The sequence below is a fragment of the Cetorhinus maximus genome, chromosome 2 (assembly GCF_964194155.1).
Source record: "Cetorhinus maximus chromosome 2, sCetMax3.hap1.1, whole genome shotgun sequence".
In the NCBI taxonomy this organism is placed as follows: Eukaryota; Metazoa; Chordata; class Chondrichthyes; order Lamniformes; family Cetorhinidae; genus Cetorhinus; species Cetorhinus maximus.
This window is the reverse complement of record NC_135880.1, coordinates 64816479-64836682: the sequence shown is the minus strand read 5'-3', so window position 1 is coordinate 64836682 and position 20204 is coordinate 64816479. Positions and strand designations below refer to the sequence as shown.

Sequence of the window (20204 nt, the reverse complement as noted above, 5' to 3'; positions counted from 1 at the left end):
CTCACAAATGCATTCATGAGGTCACAGACGCCCTTTTTGCCAAGGCCCACAATTATGTCAACTTTGACAGGGATTAAGCAAGCCAGGCTGCCAGATCACTGGGTTTTGCTGGGATTTCCGGATTCCCACAGGTGCAGGGTTCTATTGGAGTGCCTATTGCCAGGGAGTTTTTATAGCCATGAGTGCACTCGTGGCTATAAAAACTCCCTGGCAACAGACACTCCAATACATTAACTGGAAATTTCAATGTTCAGCTGGTCTGCGACCATAAGAAACTGATCATACAGGTTTGTGTCAGATACTCAGGAAGCATCCACGACTCATACATCTTGAGTAGATCGCAGATCCCGGGCATCTTTGAGGGATCAAACAACATCTTCGGTGACAAATGGTGCCGGCAAAGGACGTGGCTGATGACGCCCGTGCAGCAGCCTCAGACTCCTGCAGAAAGAAGGTATAACAAGGCCGATGGCGCTAGCTGAGCATTGGTGGAACACACTATAGGGAGGCTAAAGATGCAATTCCGATGCCTGGACAGATCTGGTGGGGCACTACAGTACAGTCCCAGCGGGTCTCATGGATCATCGTGGCTTGCTGCATGCTGCACAGGCTGGCGGTGCAAACGGGGGAGGATTTGCCACATGGAAGAGCTGCACATCTCCTGGGAAGGGATGAGAGTGATGAGTTTGAGGAAGACAAGGCTGCAGGGCAAAAGGTCATATAGTAGGGGCGAGACAAGGCAGGCATGCGCGTGAGGCCCTGGAAGCCACCAACTTCCACCAGGAGAATGATGAGTTGTAGTGAGCACTCTCTTGGACAAGTGCCCTGTATCATGGGCCAGCATGAGCAGCGGCATTGCTATTCTTCTCATTTCACCCATGCACTTCAATATGAGAGTAAATAGTTACACATGAAGCTCACATTGTTCTGATCTTTTGAAAGATGATGAAGCCTTGGGAGCATGTGTCTTTGCTGAGATGAGGTGCTAACTGGAGGAGGGCGTCCCGGCATCAGACATCAGAAGGCGCTGCTGCTTCAAGCATCTCTCCTGCACCCCAGCCACCCTACAAAAGCCAGGAGCTGTTGGTCGATCCTCAGTGGTCTTGTAGCTGTGTGCCTTCAATGTGATGAGGCTCCTCAAGGAGATCCATCTAAAGCAATGGAGCTACACACTCTGTGTAATATTGATGGTGAATCAGATAATTCACACTTTGGACAAGGCAGCCGACGACATCCCACTGCCATGAATCCATTTAGAGATGACTCAGTGGTGCATTCTTCCAAATCACACTGACATTGGCACTCTCAGTTAGGGATCCTGAGCTGCATTTATCCTCCGCTTGATATGGATATAGACCACCTGATTGTGACGGTGTCACACACTTGCCTGTCAGACATTAGAATGCCTCCTCTTTAACACAGACATTGTGCCCTCATGGCCAGCCCTGGTCCTTGCCAAGACCAAAATGCACACACACCATGAAGCCCTCAAGGGCACGTGTCACTGCTAATAAAAAGCACACTTCAACTTCAGTACATCCTCGCTCCTATCCCATTGCTCCCCTCCACATTGTCTAAAGCAACCATGTGCACTTCCAGAACCTGCTCAAAGCCTCAATTGGCCTCTGGAAATGACCATTTGGAATTAGCAGCAGTGATCTCAGTGAGTGTTCAGGCGAGGGGATGCTCAGTGCTGCCTCCCTAGATTATGATGAAAGCCTTATCCTCACAAGACACACAACTGCAGGGTGAGAGACGCTCAAAGTTAGACATTTGAGCACCACTGAGAGGGGCCAAGCTGAGGTAGCGAGGTGTCCTCACTTATTGGTGAGCTTAGCAGATATATACTCTGAAAGTCAAAAATGCGGTTGGCTGACAGCAGTGCACATGAGCTCTGAGTATGGACTCATAGCATGAAAACCCTGCCAGGAGACAGAGAGCACCTGGAATTTCACATTAAGTGACCCTTCTCCATGCGTGAACACATCTCTCCTTATACATTACACTTTCACCTTTCACAAATGCAGATGAGATCGGAGCACAGCTCTGCCTCACTCTACACAGCCAAGAATAGACATGAGATAACCCTGCAAAGCATGTGAGCGAGGCTTGTTTCATAAGCACACTTAACATTAAGGTTGAGACATCACTGATGTCAAGAATGATATGCAAAAGGTACAGACACTGTGGTGATATGGAAGCACACTATTTTAACGAGACACCCATGTTAGCGACATGTGCAGCAAGTGGGGGGAGGGACCATGATGTGTCATCTGAGTGACTGCAACACAGCTCAGCATAACATGGAGACATACACGAGAGATGTGAAATAGGTGTGATTCAATTTACATTTGTGTACATTATATACATGTTATGAACACTTGTGCCACAGTTGTGGTCGTAGATCTTTGTAACTTTCCTAACCCTACTGCTATGTCTTGGTGCTTGTCCGACATCCACAGCGGAGGTGAAGGCAGGCTGCTGACTGCTATGCCCTGTGTCTGTGGTGACTTTGGCAGGCGTCCTGTGGAGGGCCGAGACCTGCAGGGACTTGGCCTGTTGTGGTCTGGTGCACCCTCCTCGGCCTGTGGAGCTGGAGGTGATGGGGTCACAGGAAGAGAGGATTTGGATGGGCCAGAGAGTCCCAGAGTCACCTAACTATATGGCCCTGGGGTGCCCAGCTGCTGGTCCTCCTCCCTATGGGTGCCCGCAGGCCCCTGGCTGATGCCTTGAGGGTAAGGGGCAGCTGGAGTGAGATCAAGGTTCTCCACACCCATCTCGCGTTGACTCTGTTGGATGCCACCAAGAGCTACAGCATTGGAGTGCAGAAGTGCAGGAGTGATGTCCTGGTTCACAGTCCCCGTGGCGGCCGCCATCCTGTTAGTGTTGACCTCGGTGCGTTGACATGCTGGTGCTATGACCTCAGACTGAAAGCAGACGGACTCCTCCATCGTACGCTGCAATTTGGAGGAATGCAGCTGACACCCCTTCCTGATTTTCCCGCGATTATCGCTGCAGCCCCAGCAACTGATAATTAAGACCGAGTCCTGAGGCTCATCATCAGACTTAGACTCAGCAGAATCATGGCCCCCAGTAGTCCTCTGAGTGTCGACGACCTCAATCTCCCTACCTTTGCCTGCTGTGGAGCAGATTGTGCGCTGTGCTCACCAGACCGTGACCCAGAGGCTGATCTAGTACTAGGTCCCACCCAGGTATGTCTCTCTGTGCTGGTGGGGGGGTGTGGGTGAGCGCTGTGACTGGCCTTCAGTGCTGCTGCCCTCAGGTTCCTCATTTGAGGTGTCCTTGGGTTGGGAGCTAAGGGCCTGGCTGTTTGACGGCCTCGGGCGCTTGGCAGAGGTGCCTATGAAAGGAAGTAGAGATAATTAGTGCATAGCAGCCGAATAAAAGATGGCAGTGTACCCACAGTAGCATTGAGTGAGAGATGAGCTGGTGTATGATCCTCACATGGGTATTTGCCACCGACTTCATTGGTGCCGCAGGCACAGTCCATGCCCTCTCTCACCAGCTTAGTGGCGTGGTTTTTAAAGGGAGTGAGAACCTTGAGTTCTGGCATTCCACCCCTGGTCTGGGACCTCTCCCTTTTATTGTGTGTGAGCTTGCCCTGCATAAAGATAGATGAAGAGAGTGTGAGCAAGACACATGCCAGGGCAGATGATAAGGATATTAAGAACAGAAAATGCTGGAAAAACTCAGCAGGTCTGGCAGCATCTGAGGAGAGAGAAACAGAGTTAATGTTTCGAGTCTGTATGACTCTTCTTCAGAGTTCATACGGACTCGAATCGTTAATGCTCTTTCTCCCTCCACAGATGCTGCCAGACCTGCTGAATTTTTCCAGCATTTTCTGTTTTTATTTCTGATTTCCAGCATCTGCAGTATTTTGCTTTTATCTGATGGTAAGGACACCTGGCATGTGTGGGTAACGATGAGCCATGAATGGGATGTGGATGCGATCTCCAGAGGAGATGAGGCCAGATGGGGATGTGAAGGCATGTCTGAGAGTGAGTGGTGAAGTCCCTTGAGCTGGCAGTGAATGAGAGCCCTGTGATTGCATGATGGGCATGTGAATGTATGAATTGAGATTGATGAGATGGTTGACTTACCCTGGTGGCACAGATGAGATCATTTATCCTCTTTCTGCACTGGGTGGCTGATCTCTTGTGGCAGCATTAGCACTGACCACTGCTGCCACCGCATCCCAAGTTGGAGTGGTGAGGTTCGTGGACCTCCTGCAGCCAGAGCCGGGGTAGAGGACGTAGCAACAGACCTCCACGGCATCCAGCAGGCAAGACTGAACTTGGGAACTGCTGTCTTCTCCTCTTCTGGGGCCATCTCATACTAGTGGTATCTGTAGCAGTCCTGGGCTGGAGCGATTGGGAAAGCTGTGCAAGGGTGCTGTTTAAATATGATGCCCGGAGCGAGGAATCGGTGAGCTGATGGCAGGGCGGGCAAATTAGAGGCCACCTGCCAGCGATCCAGTGTGTTTCCTGTGCGTACATAATTAATGAGGCGGGAAGCTGACGATGCGGTGCGGAAACCCGCCATTGTGGCCGGCAGGAAAAATGCCGTTTTTACACGCCCAATCCTTCACTGAGTGCAATGGGGAAAAATTCCACCCATAGTCATACTCATCAAATTGTACCTTACAGCCAATGACCCAGAGGACTCCATCACCATCTCTGGCATACCAGAGGTGGCAGCACAGTGATATACTGTCAGGAGGGAGTTACCCTGGGAAACATCATAGCATCGGGTAAAACATGGGCAAGGAAACCTCCTGTTGATTGCCACCTACCACCTTCCTTCAGCTGATGAATCAGTACTTCTCCATGTTGAACACCACTTGGAAGAAGCACTGAGGGTGGCAAGGGCACAGAATATACTCTGGGCGGGGGATTTCAATGCCCATCGCAAGAGTGATTTGGTAGCACCTCTACTGACTGAGGTGGCTGAGTCCTAAAGGACATACCAGCCAGACTTGGCCTATGGCAGCTGGTGAATCAACAAGAGGGGAAAAAAATCACTTGACCCTCCTTTTATCCATCTACCTGCTGCAGTTGCATCTGTCCATGACAATATTGATAGGAGTGACCATTGCACAGTCCTTGTGGAGTCAGAGTCACATCATCCCACCGAGGATACCCTCCTTCGTGTTCTGTGACATTACCATAGTAATAAATTGGATAGATTTAGGGCAGATCTAGCAGCTCAAAACTGGGCATCCACGAGGTGCTGTGGGCCACCAGCAGCAGCAGAATTGTACTCGAACACAATCTGTAACCTCATGGCCTGGCAAATCTCTGACTCTGTCATTACCATCAAGTCCAGGAATCAATCCTGGTTTGGCGAGGAGTGCAGGGGAACATGCCAAAAGCAGCACCAGGCATACCCAAAAATGAGTTGTCAACCTGGTGAAGCTACAACACTGGACTACATGCTTGCCAAACAATTGAAGCAGTAAGTGATCCCACAGCCAATACACCAGATCACAGTTCTGCAGTCCTGCCAGATCCAGTTGTGAATGGTAGTGAACAATAAAGCAACTAAGCAAAGGAGGAGGCTCCACAAATATCTGCATCCTCAATGATGGGGGTGCCCAGTACATCAGTGCAAAAGACAAGGCTGAAGCATTTGCAATAACCTTCAGCAGAAGTATGAAGTGGATGATCCATTTTGGCCTCCTCCTGAGGTCCCCAGCATCACAGATGCCAGTCTTCAGCCAATTCAATTCACTCCACATGATATCAAGAAATGGATGAAGGCACTGGATACTGCAAAAGCTATGGGCCCTGACAATATTCCAGCAATAGTACTGAAGGTTTTGCTGCAGAACTAGCTGCACACCTAGCCAAGCTGTTCAAGTACAGCTACGACAATGGCATCTACCCACTGTGGCGGTTCAAGAAGATGGCTCAACACCGCCATCTCAAGGACAATTAGGAATCGGCAACAAATGCTGGCCTTGCCAGCGATATCCACATCCCATGAAAGAATAAAAATGTCGAAAATGGTCCAGGCATATACTACCCACCAAAAGCAGAACAAACGCATCAGCCAGTTACCATTCATCTGTCTAACCTCAATCATCAACAAAGTAATGGAAGGGGGTCATCAAAAATGCTACCAAGTGGCACTTACACAGCAATAACCTGTTCACTGATACTCACTTTGGGTTCTGCCAGGGCCACTAGCCTCCTGACCTCATTTACAGTCTTGGTCCAAACATGGATGAAAGAGCTGAAGTCAAGAGGTGAGGCAAAAGTGTCAACAAAATTGAAGTCAATGGGCTGAATTTTGCCCTTGACGGGCAGGCGGGCCTGACCGACTCGGCGGCAGGCGGGCAACGGATCATCACCACCAACGGAACGGGCACCGCCGCCATTTTAAGTGGGCGGACCAATTAAGGCCCACCCAGCGTGACACCCGACGGGAAGCGCTATGTGCTTCCTGTGCGGGCAGGGGGGCGATTTCCCCAAATGCGAGAGTGCGCTCTTTCGCGCATGCGCACGAAAGAGCTCTCATCTCCCAGAACCTAAATGGTGCCTCAGGGAGATCGCTGAAAGGTTGTCAAAGTTTAAAAATAGAAAAATAAAAAAAATCATTAACATGTCCTCCTCATGTGACAATGGCACACGAGATGGGACATGTTAATAAATTGCACAAAAACTTTACTAAACTTTTTAAAAACCGACATGAAACCTCATCCCGCCGGTGGATGAGGTTTCATGTTTTTTCAGAAGCCCGCCGGGGCTCCTGGCCTGGCCGCAAACCTTAAGGTTGGATAGGCAGGGTCTTTAATTGATTTAACTACCCTGTCAATGGCCTCAATTGGCCATTGACAGGTTGGCTGGCGGACAGCTGATCACGCTGTCCCCCCGCCTTCCTGAATATTTAAATGGGGCGGGATGACGTCGGAGCTTCCGCCAAATGTCATCCCGCGTCGGCGAGCGGGCCCCGCTTCCAGATCGCCGATGGAAAAATTCAGCCCAATGTTTGGCCTACTCCTGCTTCTAGTTCTTATGTACTATACGAATATGTAACAAAAACTTTGACAAATGAAATTGCTGCGATAAAATACAAAAAAAAATGGTTCAGTGCACTAATGCTCAGTGAAACCAATGAAGCATCCAATTCAGGATTCATTTTCATGACCATTTTGTGCTTTTGCTGCCCAGCTTTACTCAGACAATGCTCTCTGAATAATTCCCTAGTTAGTTGTGAAGACATTGCCAAATACTATTTCTAGAAACATATTCATTCCATTCACAAACTACTGTGCAATTCAGAGCTGTTATTCTGTATAACAAAGTCAAAATGGCAGTGCAAGCAGAAAACTAAAGGTCAGTAATGTCTGGAAAGCGCTTTATTCAAAGTATAGATTGATGTTGCTGCAAAAAACAGTAAGAAGAACAATAACACTATACAAAGACACAGGAAAAGGGCAATTACAAATTCCAAATAATTTGAATTAAACAATATAAATAATATGATAATGTGGAAATTTAATATAAAAGAATGAGCTATCAAATAGTTTGAATTAAGTGGACTGTATGAAGCTATTTTACATGAAGTACTTAGGGAAAATGAAAGGTGGCAGTATAGTTTGTAGTGTATTGTGAGATTCAATGTATGACTAGGAGTAACCAAGAAGTGAGAAATGGCAATTTTATTAACGAGCAATAGACACTATAAAACATTTCAATTTAGTGTTCTTCATTTTGTAGCAGTGGTTTATGGAAGATGTCCTTGATGTAAAAGCAATGATGAACACCTGGACACTTCAGAAGGGATTCCCACTGGTTACTGTTACAGTGAAAGGAAGACAAGTACTATTGCAACAGGAGCATTATCTAAAAGGTTCTAATTTCCAGGATCCAAATTCAGAATCTGCAAGGTAGTACTTCTAATTATCTTTTAAATTTACCCAGTCCTCGCCCTGCAATTGATCTTTCACCTGTCCTTTTCTAGGCAAAGCATGTTGATTACAAGTGATTGCTTGATGAAAACAAGAATTCTTTGGGTCTGGATGGTATGAGATTTGATATTTATGAAGTGAGAACTGAACTCGATTATCAAATGGTAAAACCATAATAAACAATAATATCCATCCACTTCTGTTCCTGCCTTCGGCCTGCTTCTGGAGGCAGTAGCCCCAACTCCAGCCTGCCCCTACTACCCCGCAATGAAAATAGAGGGTGGGTGGGCACTGCTGGGCAAGAGGTGCGATCGTGACACAGGGAAAAATCTCTGGATTTGTGCCTTGAGGATGAAAATCTGGGCTTTAACCTTTGCTGGCACACTATTAAAAAATTGCATTTCAACTTGCTGGAACCCAGGATTTAATTTTCCTAAATCAAGTGAAAAGGAGGTCTCTTTCTCCACTATGTGTCACTGTCTTTCTCTGACCATCTGCCTGTGTCTTTCGTGCTCTCGCTCTGCTTATTGCTGATGGACTCTTGGTGAAAATTATTTGGAAAATTGTCAGCCTGGTAACAGGTTAAATAGCACTGCGGCTATCCTACAAAACTAACAATATAGAGGTTGAGACTTCAAATTCCAATGGCAAATTGTGATGTTGAATTTGGTCAGTCAGGTCATTTTGGGCAAGCACCAGAAAGCAACCAACTGATTGTTGTAAAAACCTAACCGATTCCAGAATCTCCTTTTAAGGAAGGGAACCTGTCACCCCTACCTGATCCAGTCCCACAATATGTGATTGACCCTAAATACCTCTGAAATGGCCCCAAAGCATTATCAGGGCAACTTGGAATGCATAACGTGGAGTTGTCAATGTTGCCCCCATCCTGAGAACATGTTTTTATATAAATATAGAATTGGAAATAAACACCTTATCACAGTAATTTCTGGTTGAGTTAGACAGATTTTTGATTGACAAGGGAGTCAAAGGTTATTGTGGGGAGGGGAGGGGGTGGTGGTGGGCAGCCAAGAAAGTGAAGTTGAAGCCACAATCAGAACAGCCATGATCTTACTGAATGGTGGAGCAGGCTTGAGGGGCCGAATGGCCTACTCCTGCCCTTATTTCTTATGTTCTTAAAAGTTCCGCATGATGGTGTGGTTTAGCACATTGCCTTTTCACCTTGGCCCTTGTGTTTGAATCAAATCCAGGCAGATGTAATGAAGGTTTCCTCTCTCTGCTTTCTCTCCACCCATTTAAAAAAAAACTCCTGTGTAAAATGAATGTGAGAAATCTTAGCTCACCTCCCAACGGGCATGAAATCACAGCACAAAACTTTCCATAGTTTAACTGTAAATTGGCAATCACACCCAGATAAGTCATAAGGATTGATGAGATTGCAGAGTGTGCACTATGAATTAAACCTTAGTAGATGATGGTTCTTGTGTTTGTAACATTCACCTGTCGGCTATTTTAAGAAATGCAATGCTGTCACAATTAACTCCCAAGTTAGCTATGAAGTTCTCTCTGAATATTACCTCAACAGATATATCTATTCCATTTACAAAATTGTGTGCACTTGAGAAATGTTATTGCTTTAAACCAAGTTGAAATAGCAGCACAAAAAGCAAAATGAAGTCTAATATTGGCACAGCTGTGATGAGATTTTGACATGTGGAGATTCAGGAATGCAAGCTCTGTCACAATTAATAGAAAGTGGTTAACGAACGTTTGAAATATTTGAGCATTCCATTTAGAGTATGAAATATCTAAATACTAGTTAAAAATGTCAAATCACATCCCAAGGTATTCTATCAACACGGTTAAAATGTGCTGAAGTTTTCAACCTAACACTGTCTTATTTTCACCTTTATGCATTTTATCCCTCTACCCATGCCCCAGCTCCTGAAGGTGCACACCTGGTGAACAATACCCATCCCAGGTCCATGGCCATGTCCAATTGGCCATTTTTCATGTGCAAGCAAGCTTTGACAGGGACTGGTAACAGTAAGAATGCTTCTTCCACAAGGCATTTTGCATGGCCATGCAGGCATTTTTGCCGTTCATCAAAAAAGCTGTTTAGTACAATTCAGATATGAATTCTCCGGAATCAAATTTAGGAATATGGCATAAGGCCAACTTCTGTAACTAGTCTGCACTGTTTTGGCTTCATGCCAAATATGGTATAAATACTATGGTAATAAGTCTTTTTGTTTCTTGGTTGCTTAGCAATATATTAAATTTCATTTTTAATCTTAATGTCTGCAGTGAAATGATTTCCTGTAAGACGTTTAACATTGAAATGTAATTGTCATTTGACTACTGGTGAGTGGAATTTTGCTGAAATACACAATCTGGTATTCATGGAGCTGCATTTCTCCTTTCCAGAGAATGACATGGAGGCAGCAGTCTGGCTCTAAATCGGTACCAATCTCAAACTCATGCCTGTCATATAATGGAACGTTAACAAACTATCAGTCTCCTACTCCATTGAGAACATATATATGCCTGCAACAACTCTAGTGGTTCAATAAGCTTCTTCTTATGTAGAGTAGACCATATGGCTCCTCAAGTCTGCTTCGCCATTCAGTACAATTATGGCTGATGATCTACCCCAACTCCTTTTCCCCACCTATTCCTCATATCCCTTGATTCCCTGAGACAAAAGATTTCAGTTTTAAATATATGGAGCACTCAGAGTCCCAGGGGGCTGATAATTCCAAAGATTCATAATCCTCTGATTGCAGAAATTTTTCCTCATCTCAGTCCTTAATCCTGAGCCTGTGCCCCTGATTCTAGATCCCCTACCTGGGGAAACAGCCTCTCAATGTCTACCCTATCAAGCCCCCTCAGAATCTTGTAGTTTCAATTATATCACCTCTCAATCTTCTAAATCCCTGAGAGTATCAGCCCAGTTTATTCAGCTTCTCATCATAGGATAACCCTCTTATGCAACTTTCTGTGTCATTTGTATGAGTACACCCAAGTCTTTCTGAACAGCAACTTTTAGTAGTTTCAAGCCTTTTAAAAATAGTCTACTTTTCTATTCTTACTACCAGAGTTACTAACTTCACACTTCCTTACATTATACTCTGTCTGGCACCTTGCTGTCCAATTACTTAACTTGTCTATACCTCTTTTCAGCTTCTTCTTGTCCCTCTCAGAGCTTACATTTCCACTTAATTTTATATAATCAGCAAACTTGGATACATTACTCTCGGTCTCTTTGTCTAAGCCATGAATATAAATTGTAAATGGCTGAGACCCAGCATAGATCCTTGTGGCACTCGACTAGTTAAACCCTGCTAACTTAATACAGTGTTCATCCCTACTCTCTGCTTCCTGTCTGTTAACCAATCCTCTATCTATATTACCCCCAATTCCATGAGCCCTTATCTTGCATATTAACCTTTTGTGTGGCACCTTATCGATGGCCTTTTGGAAATATCACATATGTCACATTATAATCACATTGACCTGCCAGTTTGGAGATGTGTATAAAGCTGTAAAATAACAGAATAGGTTGATATTAATTTAATATTGATGGGAGACTGGACAATGTAGTTCAGAGTTCCCAAACTTTGATTAATCCTTTCCTTTCAGCGATTCATGTTCCTTAATTGTTCCCCTCTTTCCATAGCAGTGGATCAAACTTGCAATTTCAGGGGCTGAGGCGGATCGATCACATGTTATAAACCATCCCCCCTCCCTTCCCCCAACATGGAATATGAGCTCTAAAAACTACAAGCAATTTTCACTCACAGAGGACCCGCAGATATAGGAAAACAACAATGAGGTTCCCCCTTTCCTGGCTGCAGACTTTTTAAACTTTCATTTAATTCATACCAATTGTCTTTCTCATGCTCCCTGATATAGTCAGCGTGGCCCACAGGAACCTCTGGTGTGGTGGGTTACAACAATATCCTTTGATATCTGGACTCAAATCAAAAGCAGACCAGTGGGTTGATTGGCTTCAGAGATTCTAAACAAAATCAGTTTGTGCGATCTGAAGTCCTAATAGGCCCTCAGCACAGAATGTGGCTGAAAGTTGGCAATCGCCAGCACGGGCAGTGGAAAATCAATTTAATGAGGTGAGCTGTGTTTCTCTGGTTAGGTTTTTTTTGTGGTCAGAGTAAATTGGACTCATTCTGCAACTATATCTGTCGACCTGGGAGTGTTTGATACTGACACTGGGTACAAAAGTGGAGAAGTATTTCATTCCCCATCCTTGATAGGCCTTACTTCATAAACGCACAAAGTGATCTGGAAAAAAAAATCTCATTTTATTTTGTTTCCTTTTGTAGTTATCTGTGGCAAATTCCACTAACTTATATTACAAGCCATTCCAGAAACATCCAGAGGCATTTGATGAGGACTAAAAAAGGTAAATGACATTTATTATATTTTACTGTAATTTGAGCTTCTCGACACTTTAATACTATTTCATATTCCCAATGATGTGGAGTCAATATGCTGATCCATGCACACATAACATGTGCTTTAAAAGAGACAATAAGATATTCTGCAAATATTAGAAATGAGCATAGGTGTAATTCTTTGAGTTCTTTTCTATCCTTTTCCACCAATTTAACATACAAATATACGAATTAGGAGTAGAAGCAGGCCATTCGGCCCCTCAAGCCTGCTCCACCATTCAATAAGATCATGGCTGATCTTATTGCGGCCTTAACTCCACATCCTGCCTATCCCTGATAACCTTTGACTCAACTGTTAGTCAAGAATCTATCTACCTCTGCCTTAAAAATATTTAATCACCCTCCCTCCACTGCTTTTTGGAGGAGAGGGTTCCAAAGATTCACAACACTCTGAGAGAAAAAAATTCTTCTCATCTCTGTCTTAAATGGGAGACCCCTTATTTTTAAACTGTGTTCTCTAGTTCAAGCCTCTCCCGCAAGGGGAAACATCCTTTCAGCATCCACTCTGTTAAGTCCCCTCAGGATCATATATGTTTCAATAGGTTCACCTCTCATTCATCTAAACTCCAATGGATACAGGACCAGCCTGTCCAACCTTTCCTCGTAAGACAAAGCCCCAACCCAGGAATCAGTCAAGTGAACCTTCTCTGAACTGCTTCTAATTCATTTGTATCCTTCCTTAAATAAGGGGACCAAAACTGTACACAGTACTCCAGATTTGGTCTCACCAATGCTTTGTATAACGGTAGAAAAACATCCCAACTTTTATATTCAATTCCCCTTGCAATAAATTGCAATATCCCATTTACAAATTTGCATTTTAACCACAGCCATTTGATTTGCAATTTCTCCTCTTATCTCATTAAGACATTGATTTATGTTGGGGCACATCCAGACTGTGCTTCCAATCATATCCTGGCCAAATAGCAACAGAGTGGAATAGATTTTTTAAAAAATTTATTCATGGTTTGTGGGTGATGCCAGCTAGGCCAGCATTTATTGCCCATCCCCAACTGCCCTTGTTCAGAGAGCATTTAAGAGTCAGCCACATTGCTGTGAGTCACATGATGGCAGATTTCCTTCCCTAAAGGACTTTAATGAACCAGAGCACTTTTTACAACAATCGGCAATGGTTTTGCAGTCATCATCAAACTTTTAATAGCAGATTATTTTATTGAATTCAAATTTCACCATCTGCCATGGCGGGATTCGAACCCATCTGCCCAGAGCATTACCCTGGGTCGCTGGAATACTAGTCCAGTTACAAACAGCAATTTGTTAAGTGGCTCAAGACGGGCTTTCTGCCCACATCTGGGGAAAAAAAAATCCCACCTCCGAGAGCTGCCAACTAACCAAATGGCCGGCAGGTCTCTGGTGTAGGAGGCTTGACAAATGGGTCTTTGCTCACATGTCATTAGAGCAGATGAAGCTGAAGCCAAAAATTTCCACTGCCCCAAGTGTCCTACCAATTAGGAACCTGGAGGCTGGGATAAATCCTGTGACAGAGGTTTGCTAAGCAGTGGGTGTGGGACCTACCTGGGGTCCAGCCAGAACTCAGAAGAAAACTCTTTGCATCCCTGTTATGAAAGGGGCTAATTGAACAAGATTTAAAAACGATGTGGGGTGATGTCACTGGCTGCAGAATGAGCAGTTTGTTTTCCCTTTCTCCCCCTCCAGCAGTGACCCCAGATGTGTACATACTAGTATGGATGTCCACTGCTGACACTCACTCTGAGTCTGGATCGTCCAGTGAGATCAGGAACAGGAACAGAGCATTTTTTGGCTCCAGTGTGTTCAATGCAGTGCAATGTGATTTGCCTTGTGCTCAGAGGAGGAAATACAAATATGTTATAAATATGCCCCCTTTGATTTCTTTTGTGAAGACCAGGTTTTATTAAAAGATTAAAATCACAGATAAAGGATGCTTTTAAGTGTGACCTACAGAGGCTCACAAAATTGACAATGTTTCTTTAAAAGTGTCTTCGGCTCATTGTGTTGATAGACTTGTTCCATGGAAAGGTTTTGATTTGATTTCTCCTCCACTCAGATGTTATCACTCTTCCGGGGGAAGTGAGCTGGATAAAGTTCAATGTGGATATGAATGGCTATTACATTGTGCATTATGAAAATGATGGATGGGATGCCTTAATCACACTACTGAGAGAAAATCACACAGTCCTCAGCAGCAATGATCGAGCTAACCTTGTTAACAATGCCTTCCAGCTTGTGAGGTAAAGAATGTAATTGCTTTTCAACTAGTCTCCATTTGCTTGGAGAGGAGATTCGCAAGGAAAGCTTTTATAATATTTACAGGTCAGACATCCTGGTTCTTAAAGATAATGTCACAGTGACAAATTCCCTCGAGTTATGTGTGGTTGAAATATTCACTATGTTCAATGGGTGGTGAAGAAACATGGGTTAAGGTAATGTCATGGCAGTCAGATAAAATTAGGATTACTGCTAATGTGGAACATACTGGATATTTTTGACTTAATGGCCTGTCCCTACTGCTCTATGAATTTTGGTAATGTATCTGAATATGTTCTGGTAAGGCTATTTCATGTTTGCTTTATCAAGCTTTTTCTTTTTCTCTCTTGGAGATGGCAACTCATGGTGAGGTACACTGAGAACCTTATGTTACTTTACCCAAGTGGCCATTCTGTGTCTGCGAGTATTGGTGGATTGTTTGCTACAGAGATCATCACATATACTTTCTAACAGGAGCCACTGGCTGATTTATCCAGTCTTTAACATGAGAATATAAAGGCCAATGTTTAGTACCTGACTGCTTCCGTTGCAGATTCCAGGATTGCATCTTGGTGTGTATTGGGTCAGTTACACACCGCATGCGGATTATATACGGGGCTATTGGAAGAGTCCCAGTTTTGCAAAATCTGACATGATTTTGTTGATTTGTTTTGTTGTGCTGGGTCAACATGACTAGGAAATCAGTGGCATGTTTATTGCTATTTAGTACAGTTTCTCTAAGCCCTTCTGTACTCCAGCATCTATTAAGGCCAACTCTGAAGCATTTGGTTACAGTGATGTTCAACCTGAGTTAATTGCTGTCCTGCATAATAATGCTTTTCTTTAAAAAATCTACTAAATTAAATTTGTTTGGTTGCTTTGCAAAAATAGATATTGTTACTGCCGCAGACACTCAAATAAGTATTTTTTTTATTCTTTCATGGGATTTGAGCGTCGCTGGCAAGCCCAGCATTTGTTTCTGACCCCTAATTACCCTTGAGAAAGTGGTGGTGAGCCGCCTTCTTGAGCTGCTGCTGTCCATCTGGTGTGGATACACTCATGGTGTTGTTAGGGAGGGAGTTCCAGGATTTTGACCCGGCGACAGTGAAGCAAAGGCAATATGGTATGTAACTTGGAGAGAAACCTGCAGGTGGCAAGTAAGGCAGTAAGTTTGCGGATGACACAAAGATTGGCTGGGTGGTTAACAGTGAGGTTGAGTGTCTTGGGCTACAGGAAGATATAGACGGGATGGTCAAATGGGCAGATAAGTGGCAGATGGAATTTAACCCTGAAAATTGTGAGGTGATACACTTTGGAAGGAGTAATTTGACAAGGAAGTACTCAATGAACGGCATGACACTAGGAAGTTCTGAGGAACAAAGGGACCTTGGCATGTGTGTCCATAGATCTCTGAAGGTGGAGGGGCATGTTAGTTGGGTGGTGAAAAAGGCATTTGTGACACTTGCCATTATCAATCGAGGCATAGATTACAAAAGTAGAGAGGTCATGTTGGAGTTGTATAGAACCTTGGTGAGGCCACAGCTGGAGTACTGTGTGCAGTTCTGGTCACCACATTATAGGAAGGATGTGATTGCACTGGAGGGGATGCAGAGGAGATTCACCAGGATGTTGCCTAGGATGAAACATTTAAGTTATGAAGAGAGGTTGGATAGACTTGGGCTGTTTCCATTGGAGCAGAGAAGATTGAGGGGCGACCTGATCGAGGTGTACAAGAGTATGAGGGGCATGGATAAGGTGGATAGGGAGCAGCTGTTCCCCTTTGTTGAAGGGTCAGTCACGAGGGGACACAAGCTCAAGGTGATGGGTAGGAGGTTTAGGGGGGATGTGAGGAAAATCTTTTTTACCTAGAGGGTGGTGACGGTCTGGAATGCACTGCCTGGGAGGGTGCTGGAGGCGGGTTTTCTCACACCTTTTAAAAAGTACCTGGATGAGCACTTGGCACGTCATAACATTCAAGGCTATGGGCCAAGTGCTGGTAAGTGGGATTAGGTAGGTAGGTCAGGTGTTTCTCACGTATCAATGCAGACTCGATGGGCTGAAGGGCCTCTTCTGTACTGTGTGATTCTGTGATTCTGTGGTGATGTTCCATGCGTCTACTGTCCTTGTCTTTCTAGGTGGTAGAGGTCACGGGTTTGGAAGGTGCTGTCGAAGGAGTAATGTGGTAATGATTTTTTTGAGTCAATTTTGGCCTTTGAGCAGCCGCTCGTTCCGCTAGCAAAGAGCTGCTGTGAATTTGAAGGTCCAGCCTTTAGAATTCATCAGGCAAGCTGCAGATGCCAAACAGGGTCCTGTTGCAGCTTACCACTCTGGAGCCTCAGGAATGTTGTCTGGCTGAGACACCAGCAGAAGGGAGGCAGGTGCAATAACTGAGTGGGGTCAGTTCAGGCCAATTTTTAAAAATGTCCTGGCCATTTTCAGATTGGAATGCCAGTGCATGAGGGCAGAGGTTCATGCCACAAGCTCTGCCCATGTGTCCTGTAAAATTGCAATCAGGGTCCCTACTGTCATTAAGACACCGATTTTCACAAGTAATTTCACAAATGAAAATCACCCTATTGAGTGATCTTTGCTCCAAAGTAATAATACTTGTGCTAGAATGAAATTTAGTCATGAAAATGACGACTGCTTGGAGAACGGCTTTAAGTATAAGGTAATACTTATATCATCGATCTGTACCATGTCATAGAAGCATATTGCAAATGAGGGAAAAATGCACAGCAGCTTTATCATTTATGATATAACCATGTCGAGATTGATATTCCTTCTTCATGGATTATTTACTTGCCTAGTGTGGTGCAAGCTTTTCTACTGTGGCTTATATCCATTAAATTACTAGTTTCCAATCTATTTTTTGTAATTCATATCACCTTATATGATAATAAAATCAGTGCCTAGTATCTTATTGATGAGGAATGCACTTTGATTTACTTATGGGGCAGAATTTTGCCGTTGGCGAGCAGGGGGCGGGGCCCGCTCACCGACGCGTAAAATAACGTGGGATGATGTCAGGCGGAATCCCCGACGTCATCCCGCCCCATTTAAATTTTCAGGAAGTGGGGGGCACAGCAAAATCAGCTGTGGGCCCGCCGACCTGTCAATGGCCAATTGAGGCCATTGACAGGATCATTTAAACAATTAAAGGACCTGCCTGTCCAACCTTAAGGTTGGCGGGCAGGCCAGGGGCCCCGGCGGCAAACAGATAAAACATGAAACCTCATCCAGCGGCGGGATGAGGTTTCATGCAGGGTTTTAAAAATTTTAATAAAGTTATTATGTAAATTATGAACATGTCCCATCTCATGTGACATTATCACATGAGGGGGACATGTTAGGGATTTTATTTTTTCTATTTTTAATATTTTTCAAAGTGGAAGTGATCTCCCTGAGGCAGCACTTAGCCTCAGGGAGATGTGCGCTCTTTCATGCGCATGTGCGAAAGAGCACACTCTCGCTGAGCGGGCCTTAATTGGCCCACCCACATAAAATGGCGGTGCGGCCCACTTTGCTGACAGGGATCAGCTCCCCGCCCACCGGAGATTGGGTCGGGCCCGCCCGGCCGACAGGCAGAAAATTCTGCCCATGAGCTTCAATGGGCCAAATGGCATTTTCTAATCCCTGACTTGTCTGTGCTCTTTTACTCTCGGCGAAAGTATCACATTTAACCATGCAGTGCTGCATTCTGCACTGCAGGTGCCAACTGGACAAATGCAGCATGAATTGTTCCCAAGTGGCTCAGTAAATAAGTATAAGGTGCGATGTTGAGTGATACTGGCCAGAAAGCTCCCAAGTTAATTCTGTAGCTTAACAAAATACTGCAGATGTTGGAAATTTGAAACAAGAACAGAAAATGCTGGAAAAGCTCAACATGTCAGGCAACACCTGTAGAGAGATACCTGCTATTTTTAGCTTATTCGGTCATTTGACTAACAAGTGAAGTTCAATAATACAGTGCTCATCTTAAGCTTGGTATTTGTTGTCTCTTACACATGGCACCACAGTTCTGTCCATCAAATCTAACAAGCAATTGTATAGACAGCTGTGTTTCGTTATTTGTGTGACTTATACTGCATAGAAATGGCTAGCACAACACCCTAACTTGTTAACTTTTGTGTCAATTAGTATAGAGAAGCTGCCTCTTGACAAAGCCCTTGACTTGACGCTATATCTGAAGAATGAAGTCAGCATCATGCCAGTGTTCCAAGGCATGAATGAGCTCATACCCATTTATAAGCTTATGGAGAAGAGAGAAATGGTGGAAGTTGAAAATAAAATGAAGGTACAATTCATTACAGTGATATGTAGTTCTTTTTAATGGAGCACTGACTGTCAGTAAAGCACAACTTTGAAATAATGTTTCTTTTTCTTCTACAATTTAGTAATGATGTTTTTGGACACCATGAGGGGTTGGTCAGTGAAACTTTTTGAGGATGCTGCACGCCTCTGTTTTAATAGTCTTTTTATTTTTAACCCATGGAGGCCAGGTTGCCCAGGCATCGAGGAACCTGGCAGGTAAAAGGAGGTGAGAAGGAAAGGATCCACAAGATAAGAGAATTCATAGCACTGCCTTAGCCCCCTCAAGATATTCTTCTTACAGGCAAACATTTAAGATGCCCTTCTGCCAATTTCAGCAGGATGTCCAGGAAGCTCTTACTGGGAAACAAAGCAGCAGGTTAGCGTGTTGGGGGGTGGATTCAACTTCATGGAAAATTATGAAATAACTGAAAAGAAAGGAGAGCCCAGGAGAGGCTATTAAAGTCTCCAGAACACAAAATAGGACAGAGTGTTTGGAAAGGGCTAGGAATCTAACTTCAAGCACATCAGATAAAGGGATGACAATGAGAAAGGGGACGGGAAATACAGGACTGAAGGTGTTGTATCTGAATGCACGCAGTATATGAAATAAGGTAAATGAGCTTGTGGCGCAGATTGAAATTGGCAGATATGATGTGATGGGCATTACAGAGACATGGCTGCAAGGGGATCAGGACTGGGAGCTAAATATCCAAGGATATACATCCTTTCGAAAAGATAGGCAGGTTGGCAGAGGGGGTGGGGTTGCTTTGTTAGTAAGAAATGAAATTAAATCGATAGCAAGAAATGATGTAGGGTCAGATGATGTAGAATCTGTGTGGGTAGAGTTGAGGAACCGCAAAGGTAAAAAAACCATAATGGGAGTTATGTACAGGCCTCCGAACAGTAGTCAGGATGTGGGGCACAAGATACACCAGGAGATAGAAAAGGTGTGTAAGGAAGGCAAGGTTACAGTGGTCATGGGGGATTTCAATATGCAGGTAGACTGGGAAAATCAGGTTGGTAGTGGATCCCAAGAAAAGGAATTTGTGGAATGTCTACGAGATGGTTTTTTGGAGCAGCTTGTGGTGGAGCCCACTAGGGAACAGGCAATTCTAGATTTAGTGATGTTTAATGAGGCAGATTTGATAAGGGAGCTTAAGGTGAAGGAACCCTTAGGAAGAAGTGACCATAATATGATAGAATTTACCCTGCAATTTGAGAGGAAAAAGCTGGAATCAGATGTAACAGTATTACAGTTGAATAAAGGCAACTAC

General features: G+C 44.4%; 1 protein-coding gene across 3 annotated transcripts in view; it reads left to right on the top strand.

Moving 5' to 3' along the window:
• Positions 1–20204, top strand: part of LOC144694889 (endoplasmic reticulum aminopeptidase 1-like) — a 92768-nt gene that overhangs the window by 53808 nt on the left and 18756 nt on the right. For all 3 annotated transcript variants that reach the window (XM_078565624.1, XM_078565640.1, XM_078565631.1), the window contains 4 exons: positions 7743–7912; positions 12238–12317; positions 14417–14600; positions 18757–18913. In XM_078565624.1, the coding sequence (XP_078421750.1) occupies positions 7743–7912; positions 12238–12317; positions 14417–14600; positions 18757–18913 (591 nt within the window). The remainder of the gene's footprint in view (positions 1–7742; positions 7913–12237; positions 12318–14416; positions 14601–18756; positions 18914–20204) is intronic.